The 13,272-nt window shown below is 40.4% G+C and overlaps 1 protein-coding gene across 1 annotated transcript in view; it reads left to right on the top strand.

Annotated features, from left to right (window-relative positions):
* The window catches only part of IFT172 (intraflagellar transport 172), a 428,976-nt gene that overhangs the window by 149,044 nt on the left and 266,660 nt on the right, over positions 1-13,272 (top strand). Inside the window, exons 10-12 of the mRNA XM_068109837.2 lie at positions 2,868-2,963; positions 6,680-6,841; positions 9,064-9,117. Of these exons, the coding sequence (XP_067965938.2) occupies positions 2,868-2,963; positions 6,680-6,841; positions 9,064-9,117 (312 nt within the window). The remainder of the gene's footprint in view (positions 1-2,867; positions 2,964-6,679; positions 6,842-9,063; positions 9,118-13,272) is intronic.

The raw sequence follows: 13,272 nt of genomic DNA, 5'->3' as shown, positions 1-13,272 counted from the left end.
CCTTCGGTTGAGCTTCAACTTTCTGACAGATGGCCTCACATTATCCTCAAGCACCCTCTGGTACAATGAAGAATTCATAGTGGATTCTATGATGGTGAAATGCCCAGGCCCTGATGCAGCAAAGCTGCCCCAAATCATAATATTTCCACCGCCATGCTTTACAGTTGGTATCAGGTTCTTGTGGTCAAATGCTGTCTTTGGTTTTCGCCAAACATGTCTTCTGGTACTGTGGCCAAACAGCTCTACCTTTGACTCATCTGTCCAGAGCACATTGTTCCAGAAGTGCTGGTCTTTGCCTTGGTGTTCATTGGCAAACTTTAGTCTTGCCCTGATGTTCTTTCTGGACAGCAAAGGTTTCCTCCTGGCACACCTCCCATGTAGATCAAATTTGTGCAGCCTCTTTCTAATGGTAGACTCGTGCACTTTGACATCAACAGTGGCAAGAGCTACCTTTAGGTTCCGTGATGACATTCTGGGGTTCTTAGAGACTTCTTTCAGCATCTTGCGGTCTGCTCTCGGGCTGAACTTGCTGGGGTGGCCTGGCCTGAACAAGTTGACAGTTGTTTGGAATATTCTCCACGTGTAGATGATCTTCCAGACAGTCGAATGATTGATTTCAAATTGTTTGGAGATCTTTTTAAATCCCTTCCCAGACTCGTAGACATCTATAACCTTCTTTCTGAAGGCCTCAGAGAGCTCTTTTGATCTAGGCATGGTGACGCCGCACACCTCAACAACAAAGAGCAAACCAAACTAAATGTCTGAGGTTTAAATAAGACAATTTCCTCCAAGATCCTCTCTAACGATGTTCTAATCATTTGCACCTGAGCTGGTGCACCTGATTCTAATTTTAGGTATTTGAAGTAGTGATAAATGTAGGGGTGTACTTACTTTTTCCACATGTGAAATTTGCATTTATGTTTATTTAAATGATACAATGGACTACAAAATGTAATTGTTTCATGATATTTGTTATATTATATCACCTTTATCTATCAATATTGTTGAAATGAATATCAAATAGCTGTATGTTGAAATATATTGAAAAAGTCAAAACTTTACATGGGGTGTACTTACTTTTTCACGTGACTTTTTAAATATATATATATATATATATACATATATATATATATATATATATGTATATATATATATATATATATATATATATATATATATATATATATATATATATATATATATATATATATATATATATATTGTTATAAATTTTGGGGTAGTGACATATAGATTCAGGTAGATCTGCATAGGTAGGTGCTCCGAATGTCGTGGGTAGAAAGAACCACTTCGATGTACATAAGTCAGGGATCTGTTTAGCCGAATGTCGGATTAAGTTGTATATTTGTCCCCATTACGAGGAATGGGGCATGTTAACCAGTTTCGGGATTATGTTAATTCCTCTGTTCGTAAAACCATGTGATTTATCCTTTGTCTCGTTTGGCACCGCACCATAGACATGAGGAATCCATCGCCATGAGTACACTAATTAATTATTACCAACAATAAAACCCAACCGGAAGCCAGGCATAAAGGACGAGGGCTAACAATCCCGCCTGGCAAGCACACGTAGACAAGTCGGCTGAAGACACGCCCCAGAGACTTGTAATTGGCCAGGGCGGAGCAAGAAGCGACTCGCTATTGGGCGGGAGTTGACCAATGGGAAGGTCGGAGTAAGGAAGGATTCGTGATTGGCCAGGGGCGGGGCAAGAAGCTTCCTGCGGATTGGTGGAAGGAAGGCCGAGAAGGAAGCAGAGTACCGATTGGCGAAGACCACGGAGGACGTCAGAGGCGAGCAAGAAGTGGCACGCTGATTGGAGGAGAAGCACCATTGGCTCACGAGCTGACATTAAAAGCACTCGAGGTCGGACATTTTCTCTCTCCTTGCCCTGGACTCTCTTCTTCTTGGCCTCCACCCTTGCTCGCTGACCCTGGACCCTAGCTTTTTGCACTTCACACCGACATATTCCTCCTTTTGTTGGGATCGGACTTTGGTGGAGAGACGAAGTGTTCAGAGACACCACTGGGAGACGTGCAGAGTTCTGCAGGTGGAAACGACGGGCGACGTGCCGCTGCAGCATGACGAGGCCTGGTGCGAGCGCTGCAGCATTCAAGGTCTGAATCCTGGTGGCTTTTTATGGGTTTATTTAGTTGCGGAGTGCATGGTTGGTGTGGTGTGTGTCATAAGGAACAAGGGAAAAACCACAGAGGCAATTTACATACTGGGATTTATTCTTATACCCTAACTAATTAACATGGCCCCACCCCTCTCATGGAGACAATTATACAACCTTACGTGACATCCGGCCTAACGGATTCCCTACTTAGTTGCATGGAGGTTCTTCTTCCTTATCGTGACATTCGGAGCACACAACCCTATACAATCCTATCTGGCCCAAAGGTATTTCATTGGTACCCCCCACAAACGTAACAATGCTTTTGGAAGCCCCCATCCAAACGAGCGGTGAGTATTTCTTCACACTCCTAACTTGAGGTTAAAGATAGTGGAGACATCTTATGGGGTAAAGAGGTGATCACTGAACTTCATTAAATCACCTGGTCTGGATATTTTATTTGCAAGTTCAGAGTATCGTCCAACCCATTATCCTTTCCTTTGAGTAAATTTTGAGATTATTCATTATTTTGGAATGTCTGAACCGATAACAATGAAGCTCTTTTCATTTGTCTGAATTCTTCTTCCTCTTCAACCCCTTTACCCCATCCACCCTTTCCTTCCCTATTATTCATGCATAATCCTTTTGTGGTCCTTGTTTTTTGTGGTATTGCACATTTTATCCATCGTTGAAGCTCAATGACACGTGCTTTCTGAATACCACGTTTCTGTGCAGGGAACACTGTGTGGGGGTGTCGAGCTGTTTGACTGCTGCTTACGACGAGTTTTGTACAAAAACAAATTTGAAATGAGTTATGTCGGTCCCAGCCAGGTGAGAAAGGTTTTTTATTCACCTAAACACATCGTTTAAGGGCTATATTGACATTATCTTGCATGAAAAATGCATATTATGGAAAGCATTTTTATCTGACTACAAGTGTTGAACTTTTTTATGGCATAGCCTGGAGGGCAAAGCCGTCTAGAACAGTGTTGTCTGTCTGTATGGATGTATGTACAGTAAATATGTATGTATGTATGTATGTATGTATGTATGTACGTATGTGTCTCCCTCACAAACGTACACCAATAAGAGCTGAGGATCTGGTCACATGGCAGGGATGATGTGATGTGATTACATCTGTGATGTCATTACGGCATACGACAGCCGACCACACACCACCATTTTGATTTATATGCCGTTCATGCCAAACATATCATCAAACTTGTTATGTATGACAATCTGCATGCTCCACCTTAATATTTTTCATTCAGTGTGAAACACAAACAAACCGATTGTTAAAATCCCCATGAAATATCGAAAGCATCGGTATTACGGGTCTTCCAATGACACAGTACTTATAGGCCTTAGGCTTCATGCCTTCATGGCTCAACTTCAGGCCGCTTCGGACAAATTAGCCCAGGTTTCTTACTACAGTAGTATCATTTTCATAATAGTAATAATAATAATGTTAATAATAATAATATAGTAAATATAAATGTAACATTGCATTCTCTTTGTCGTGACTGCAAAGTTACTGGATTGAAGCGGTGTATGGTTCATGACTCGATTAAAAGCGGTATTCTGATAACTGCTACTAAGCCGTAACTAATTTGCATGGGTTCGGGGGTAGTGAGTGGTTGGAGGGGGGTGGGGAGGGAGGAAGTTGGGGAGGGAGGAAGTTGGGGGTGGGGAAGAAAGTTGGGGTGGGGTGGTCATTATCCCTGCATGAAAAACTGGGTTTTGTTTTGGGGGGAATGCTCAGCGCCTGCACCGAACACATTACATCTTAACCAAGGTTGCTCATTGTGTTCTTGAGGTGTGGATGCTCGGGTGTGACCAGCATATTGAATAAACCACGTGTCTCAATGCAATCTCCTCACTTCCATCGTGACAGACAACTTAGAGACTTACAGTACTTCAAATTTTTTTTAATACTGCACTTACATTATTTGCTAACCAGTATCCCCACCCAGGTCATACTATCCTCTTCAACTAATAACAAGCCCGGCTATGCCGCTGTGAGACTTCCGGTCTTGTTTTTTAAACTCTTCCATTATTGAAACTGTTTTTAAAATGATCTGTGTGCTCTTGGCCCAAACCAAATATCACTTTATTGACAAGACTACCTGCGTCACATATTGTGAATTAGGCGCAGCTGTGGTTAAAATGACATTCACGAGTTTGTTCACTTATCCTGGCCATGAAAACCCACAGGCATGTTCTTTGAAGGTCATGGACTCTGCCGAGTACGCACAAATATTGCTTTTGTTTACATATTGAGAAGAATGGGTTTTTTATAATGTGCAAAATGGTGGCAGACACATATTGCACTGAACAGTTGTTGCCACGCGAACGCGAAGCGAAAAGCGGTGTTAAGCAATAGGTTACCTTCTGTCTATCTGTCCGTCCATCCGTCTAAAATTACAGTTTATGATCGAGGAACAACTTGATTTCAATTGAATGTTAGATTTTGAACATGAATCAGAAAAGGAACCTGCAGTAAGTTTGGCAGTACTTTTGCTGTTAATTTGTCCCGATCACATGTGCGCAGACAGGAGTGACGAGATAATAATTTAACTCCGTCTGCCTGTCTGGCAGCCAAACGAAATTGAAAATCATTCAAAACTGGAAACTTACTCTTTTTAAGGATGTTAGAAATGGCACAAATATCAGGCAGGAAGAGCTAATGTAACGTGTTAGATAAGGTGGTGTAATAGACACTGGGGAAAATGTTGGTGAAACCCTGAAATTATTTATTTATACGCCTTTAAACCTCTTTATACCTTTATTTCCCTCGCCTGAGGAGAGGGTATTGCATTTGAGTCCGTTTGTTTGTCTAAAAAAAAAAAAAAAAAAAAAAAAAAAGTAGGTTGTAGTTTAGTAGGTAGGTAGGTAGGTAGGTAGGTTTAGTAGGTTTAGCACTGGGGAAAAAGTAGGTTTTTTTTTGTTTGTTTGTCTGCACAGAATAAATGATTTTCTCTCCAACCGTTGGTCCGATTTACAGGAAATTTTCACCATAGGTGCCACTTCACCTCTATAATTTTTTAATGATAATTATGACGTCATAGGTCATGTGGTTCGGCTGCCATCTTGGAAAAAAACGAAAAACTTTGCACCTCTATCTCCGAAAACGCTGAATAGAAAAAATTGAGACATGGCTCATTGTAAAGACCTCTCCATGGGGAATAAAATATGTCAATGATGATGTCATAGGTGCCTCCATTATGACGTCATAATTCGACCAGTACAAAACTTTATCCTATCAAGATGAAATTTCTTGAGCGTCATGTAGGCATAAATTGGTGGAGAAAAAAAAAATGATGACGTCATCGGCCACCTGGTTTAGCCGCCATCTTGGAAAACCCGAAAACATTTGCACCTCTATTTCTCTGAAAGTGCTGCATAGAAAAATTGAGACATGGCTCATTGCAAAGAACTCTCCATGTGGAATAATATCTGTTAATGATGTCATCGGTGCCTTTATTATGACGTCATAATTTGACAAGTACAAAACTTCATCTGATCAAGATGAAATTTCGTGAGCATAATCTAGGAATAAATTAGTGGAGAAAAAACATGACGTCATCGGTCACGTGGTTTGGCCGCCATATTTGTTTTAACACAAAAGTCTTAAAAACCACTGAAAATACATCCTGGCGAGGGTTTGCAATCTCTGATTGCTCTTTCTTGTTTAAATTGCATTACATACTTCAAGACTGTAGAACACAAATCACCCGTCATAATACTCCAAGTACGGTACTATGCTATATATCGATATATAACATTAGAGGGTGTGGCATGTATATTGGGGTGAAGAAGAGGCCACCATATAAATGGCTATGTACTGATCGATAATGGCTCCATCTTCTAAACTGACTCAACATCGTCTTATTACAGCATATAAAGGTAGTGAATAAGACTGCTTCAATTGTGCTACACTTCCGTTTTTTTAACGATCATTAAAATCATTATTTTATTAAAACCTAAGTACTGTATATACTTGAACCCTGTATGTCTGTCTTCACCCACTTGAACACTGGACGGAGGTTATGTTTTCACCCCTGCATGTCTGTCTGTCTGTCTGTTTTTGTTGTCTGTCTGTTTGTCTGTTTTGTCACCCACGTCATACTATCCTCTTCAACTAAACTACTAAAGTATCAAACAAGCCCGGCGATGTCGCTGTTGGACTTTCGGTCTTGTTCTTATTTAATATTATATTTTACACAGTAATCTATGGCTCTTGGGGGTACTTGTACATATGTCACACTTATAGAAAAAGAAGACATCAATGTGTTTCACATGAATTACAAGGACACTTGCCTCTGTTACAATGATGCAATGATGCAATGATGCAATGATGCAATGCAATGATGCAATGATGCAATGATGCAATGTTACAATGATGCAATGATGTTACAATGATGCAATGATGTTACAAGGATTGCAACACCAAGCAAACCAACCCAAATTGAATGGATCATCACAAGTGATAGGTTTAAGTACAACCCGCTTAACATGCATCCTTATAGTGACTTCACTTCCTGCAGGTGATTGTTAAAAATCTATCAACGGGCACACGTGTGGTTTTAAAGTCCCATTATGGATATGAGTTTGACGAGGTGAAGATCTTGGGGAAAGACCGCTACATTGTGGCACACACCTCGAGAACACTGCTGCTCGGGGACATTGCGACCAACAGGTTGAGTGAGGTATGGAATATTCCTTCTTTCCTTTTAACAAGAGTAAATTATTATCCACTTTTTTCGATCTCAAATAATTCCTCTAATATATATATATATATGTATTTTGTATACAGAATCGAGGCTCGTGTAAGAGCTAAAACATTAAGCAGGAAAACATGCACAGACAGTCAGACACATTGAACATACAATAAAGGTGTAGCGGGAGACAAGAGGGGGAGAGAGAGGAAAGCACACAAGCACAACAACAGTGGAGAGCAGGGACATTGGTAGATATGTGGAGGCGGGAGGGCTGGGGGGAGGGGAGGAGGGAGGATGACACGGTATAAAGCAAATGAACACTACTAGAATTTCAGGAATGAGGTCGGAGATTGAAAGAGGTGGATTTGGGGTGTTTTATCGGGGGAAGAAAAAATCGAGGTTTTGGATGAGGGAAGATAAGAGATGGTGGTGAACAGCTGCTTTAAAGACCTGGATGGAGGAGAGGGATTGAAGAGAGTGAGGGAGTTTGTTCCAGAGGCGGGAGAAAAGAGGAATGAAAGAGTGAAGGTGAGCAGAGAGTCTTGATTTTGGCAGTTTCACCAGAAGATGGTTGCTGGCAGATCTTGTGCATCCTGCAGGAATATTTGGGGGACAGAGCACAGACAGAGCAAGAGGAGCTAGGCCCGAGAGGAGTCAGTAGAAGACAGAAAGACCACCAACCTGTCTGCGGTGAGCGAGAGAAAGTCCCTCAGCATCAGCTTATGCGTTTAAAACACACTGGTCTTGATCTTTGCAGGGCAATAGAAACCAAATTTATCAATAATTTTTATCTCCTTCATGGATGAAACTGTTCTGAAATTAACAGAGGCAAAGCTTGCCTTTTTTATCGATGTTTTTGGTGATTATGTAAGTGATGTCCAAAAGTACAATTAGAGTTAAACAATTAGTGGAGACCGTCATGGTGTTTTGCATTTTTAACGAGACTTGTGCAGCAAGCTTGTTACAATCCAGCAAGAAATACTTCTGTACATTTCCTTATAATCGACGATGTTGGCACTGAAGTCACGCACGGGTACATAGAACCCGATGGTTTTCATTATATAGATTGTGGTGCAAATGACCGACATGAAATTGAATTTGTTTATTACATGGCGATAAAGCTGTTCATCCAGAACACAATATATCCTCGCAAAACAATTCTTCCGTCCTCTTTTAACGTACTTTGTTGCTGCTGTTCATTTGTCCTCCTTTCACAGCATGCCGAGAAATTCAGACATCAAAGTCAATTTTCACAAAGCTGCGATTGCATTTGTTCTTGGCCAACATGACATTACAAGGCCAAATCCATTACTGATCTCCCGATCTGGGTTTCTCAATCGTCTGGGAATACAAGTCAACAATTTTGTTTGGCTAATGTCATGAAACGGAATCTGTGAGTTCACGGAGCTCTGTGGTTTGATGCGCTCTGGCTTTACGTGGTTTCACATATCCTCAAGAATACTGTCTCCAAGGAAAATGAAGATTATAAGATTTTTGCATTCTCTTTTTCTTTTTCTTATTTGCACGCTCTATTACCATGACGCCTCGAAAAATCATGTGAATGAGGCATTTTGCTTTGACCTGTCTTCTGACAGGTCCTGGTGTTGGGCTAGCGGCTAGGGTGCCAGCTTGGGATCCTAGGATCCTGGGTTCGAATCCCGGTCGATCGCTGAATTAACGCCAGGGGGGTTGACTCAGCCTGTCATCCTTCCGAGGTCGGCTAGTTGAGTACCAGTTCACTGCTAATTCCCTGTTTGTCATAAAAAGGCGACAAAAAGGGTTGGCGTCAGGAAGGGCATCCGGCCGTAAAACATTGCTTCAAAAAGGGAACCAAAAAAACAACAACAACCACGGTCCCCGAAAAAGGCCAACTCCCGCTTGCGGGGAAAAATGGCCTCTGAAGGTGTTTTTTTATTTTTTTTGTCTTTTCTCTCAATCCTTAACACACGCGCAGTGTTGTTGCAACTGTAATGGTTTTGACACGGTGTAATTGTAACATAAATGCAAGCACTGCCAAAGGATGACCCTTGCTGCCTCCATTTCTTGTTAAAACTTGAGTGATTGACACTTAATGTCGGATTGTCGAAGAGGCAAATTGGTGTCCAAGGAATGGTGACAGGAATGAAAGTGATTGCATGTGGCAGATATAATCGGGATCTCTTGCGTTCCCTCCCTCGCCCATCCCTCTGCTCCCCCCAATCCCCACTTAGATTACTTGGCAAGGTTCTGGCGGGAATGAAAAGTTCTACTTTGAGAATGAAAACGTGAGCTTTTGTTGGAACGTTTCATCATTGCATGTGAAGATATATGTGTGTCGTATCTTACGGAAGCCCTCGGTATGAGAATGATGTCACGTACCCCACATTACAATGCTGGCACCCTTTCGTCTGATTAAAATGGTTTATTGTGCATTTTATGAAACGGCAACATCCAACAGGTACAAAAGCAGGAAGAATGTAATTGTGGTGGTGATGACTATAGATCGATCATTAGCTCCATTGATAGTTTTTGCTGAAATATTGAGGATTGCTATTTTCACATTCACCTCTGGAATTACGCATCTATCAGGGGAAGGGAAATTTCAGAACTGAATAACTAGTCTTGCTCATGAAGTCTAATGTCAATCTGCGTCGGCAGACAGGTAAAACAATGGATGGAATCGACGCAATCATGCTGAGAACGAAGTTTGCTCGACCTGGTTCTTTAAACAACCTTTTGCTCCAATTTCCAATCAAAACCTTGATCTCTTCTACCCCCGTAAATTCACCCCAGATCCACTTTTTTTAAAGTACCGACTTCTTTCTTTTCTGGAAGTTCTAGCAGTGTCGATGTGTTTTATACCTCTCCCAACCGCCCACCCCCTCGCCTTCCCATGTCTCCTCCCCCCAAGCCCCCTCCGTCCCACAGACCTCCCCATGTCCCTGTTCTCTACTGTCGTACTTGTGTGCTTCCCTCTCTCTCCCCATCTTGTCTCCCCATCTCTCTCCCCATCATTATAATACCTGTTTATTGTATGTTTCGTGTGTCTATTTTTTTTTTTTTGTGATTGATGTTAGCTCTTACACGAGCCTCGATCTTGTATACAAAAATAAATAAATCAAGGGTTAACACCTGCAATGTGAACTTCTCCTTCCTTCCCATGGTGGATATCGTACCTCCAGCAATGTTCTCTTGATTCCATCAGATTTAGGAAGTATCTCTGTCAGTCCGATTGTCCGGACACTGGACAGTTGTGCAGACCGGAATTGCATTTTTAAGGCTTTACTTGCAATTCTTTTGTTAAAAACTCAAAACAACTTGAACTTCACAAGACTTAAATTGTAAATAGAAATAAATGAATGCAACCTGGAACACATATTACAGACGCACTGTTTAATATCTCCAAAACTCTAAAAGTCTGAGAGTGGTACAAACCAATCGTGACTTTCGTACGGTTAACCTCTGCAATGTTATTCGAGCAGCGCTGCCCTTTTGCAACCTATTTTTGAACGGTCATCATGAAAGTACCAGTTGAGTAAACTTGTGAAATGTTTATACTTTGAGGAAAATTACATGGTAAACTTGTGAAGAACGTTTGATTTTGTTACCTCCGCCACCGAAGGTGGATGCATGTTTTGTTTTCACCGCGCTCTGTTTGTTTGTCTGTCTGTGAACAAGACCTCTCAAAAGGTTATGGACAGATTTGGATGAAACTTGTTGGAGAGGTTGGGCGTGTGACAAGGACAAATTGTTTCAATTTCGGTGAAGATACAGATCCAGATACGCCAATTTAAATTTTTTAAAGTGATTCTTCAACCTTGAGAGATGGGTCCAAAAACGATATGTAGAACAATATTACGAAACGCGCAGATGGATGCGGATGAAAGTCGATGGACAAGTTCAGTGTGTGACAAGGCCACATTGATTTAATTCGATTTTGATGAAGATGTGGATCCCGATCTGGCCTATCAGTGGGATTTGAAATGTAAACTGTTCAGTTTGGCGGAGGAGGTATGGGCTCCACTGAGTGTCGTTCTATTTCCCCCAGAATTGGTATATTTTAGTATGCCGTACAATACCTCCTCCCACTGGGAGCTGCACCATGCCATACATTTCCACCATTTTTCATCTCATTACTTAGAGCAGTCCAGGAGCTGTACATAGACGTCAAATGCAAAAGCAGACCCTTCTCAAATAGTAGTATGGTTTATGTCGATATTTATGTTGTGTATTGTAAAATTGAAATGAATTGATTAACATTGGTGCTCGGAATATTTCCCTTCAACATTGACACAAAATTCATGTGAAATTGTCTGGCAAACTGAGGAGTTTTGATGAAAAGTGGGATGTGGGGATATGTTGTGTATGATTCAGGATCGACCTGTGTGAGTCACTCTCTGAATCAGAGGTGCTTTGTGTATTTCTCTGTGGGTGCTGGCATGCTTTGGCTAGCACATCCCACACGAGGCAGCTAATGGGAGGAAGAGGGAGGTGAGGAAAGGGGGCTTTTCCCCTCATAGATGTACAGGGCGCATTCATTTTGGTTTATAAAATATTTATATAAGTTCAAGTTGTGTAAGGTTTATAAGTTAAACGGTCGATAGTGGTTATTCGGCATTCATTGTCTGTCTGTCTGTTTATTTTTTGTTTGTGATTGTCCCATCTTCCCCCATCCAAATCCTTGATCTTTTCTACCCCCGTTAATTCACCCCAGATCCACTTTTTTGAAATACCGACTTCTTTCCTGGAACTCCTAGCAGTGTCCATGTGTTTTATACCTCTCCCACCACCCCCACCCCTTCCCATGCCTCCTCCCCCCTAGCCCTCTCCCTCCCACAGATTTCCCGATGTACTTGTGTGCTTCCCTCTCTCTCCCCAACTTGCCTCCTGCTCCCATTATCATATGTTTTATGTGTCAGTTTGTCTTTTTGTGATTAATGTTCGCTTTACAAGAGCCTCGATCTTGTATACAAAAACAAACAAATAAAAAAAAACTGATTTGGATTAGACTTGGTGGACAGGTTGGGTGTGCGACAAGGATGAATTGATTCGATTTTGGTGAACATCTGAATCTGGATACAATAATTTTTAAAGTGACTTTTCACCATTGAGAGATTGGGCCAAAAACGATGTATAGCACACCATCTCAAAAAGTTGTGGACAGACAAATTTGGTGGATGAGTTAGGTGGTTGACAAGAACAAGCCAATTGTATTTTGGTTCATGTCCGGATGCATATCCGACATATCAGTGGGATACAAAAACGTAAACTGTTCAGCCTGGTGGAGGTATGTGCTCTTCTCAGTGCTGTTCTAATTTTTTATAATGGAATTCAGGTATTTTGAAAACTGAAAAGGCACTTTTTTGAAATGGAAAATTACTAGCTCAAAAATTTGTGATTGCCTTTATATATATATATATATATATATATATATATATATATATATATATATATATATATATATATATATATACATATATATATATATATATATATACATATATATATATATATATATATATATATATATATATATATACATACATATATATATATATATAGATATTGTTACTCAAATGTGTCATGCTTCTGAAGCACAAATGAGAGAAAAAATAGGATTTTTATTCAGGTCATCTCAGTGAATATTGTGATGTAATCCTCGAAGAGAATGACGTAGATTTTCATACGATAATTATGTGCCATCACTGGTTCACAAGTTATCGCAGTAACAGGATTTTTACCAAACAGGACCTCTGACCTTTGGCCTTGACTGCATGACCCCAAAATATAATCAGTTCATCTTTGCATCATAATATATACTTATACCAAGTTTGGTCAAAATCCCATCACAAGTTAGAACAGTAACAGAATTTTTACTTAACGGAACCTCTGACCTTTGACCTAGTGACCCCATAATTGAATCAGTTCATGTTTTCATCATTATACGTACTTGTACCAAGTTTGATTTAAGTCCCTTCAGCTGTTATTAAGTTATCACATTTTCACCTGACATGACCTCTGATCTTTGACCTCTTGATGGCATAATCCAATCAGTTCATCTTTACATCATAATATATACTTATACCAAATTTGTTCAAAATCCCATCACTGGTTCACGAATTGGCAAAGCAACATACTTTTTACTCATTGCAAATAAACATACTTCATACTTCACCTTTATTTTACTTATTGTAAAAAATATACTTCACTTTTGACCTCTTGTCCCCAAAATGTAATCAGTTCATTTTTTTCATCATTATACATACCTGTACCAAGTTTGACTTAGATCCCTTCAGCCGTTCTTCAGTTATCGCGGTAACAAGATAATGTATAATTGTAACTTAACATGACTTCTGATATTTGACCTCATGACCCCAAAATCTTATCAGTTTATCTTTATACGAAGGTTGGTTTATTTATATGATTATACCAAGTTTGGG

Source organism: Myxine glutinosa, chromosome 3 (assembly GCF_964187855.1).
Source record: "Myxine glutinosa chromosome 3, kmMyxGlut1.1, whole genome shotgun sequence".
Classification (NCBI taxonomy): domain Eukaryota; kingdom Metazoa; phylum Chordata; class Myxini; order Myxiniformes; family Myxinidae; genus Myxine; species Myxine glutinosa.
Note: the sequence above shows the minus strand (reverse complement) of the source record. Positions and strands in the feature narration are given on the sequence as shown.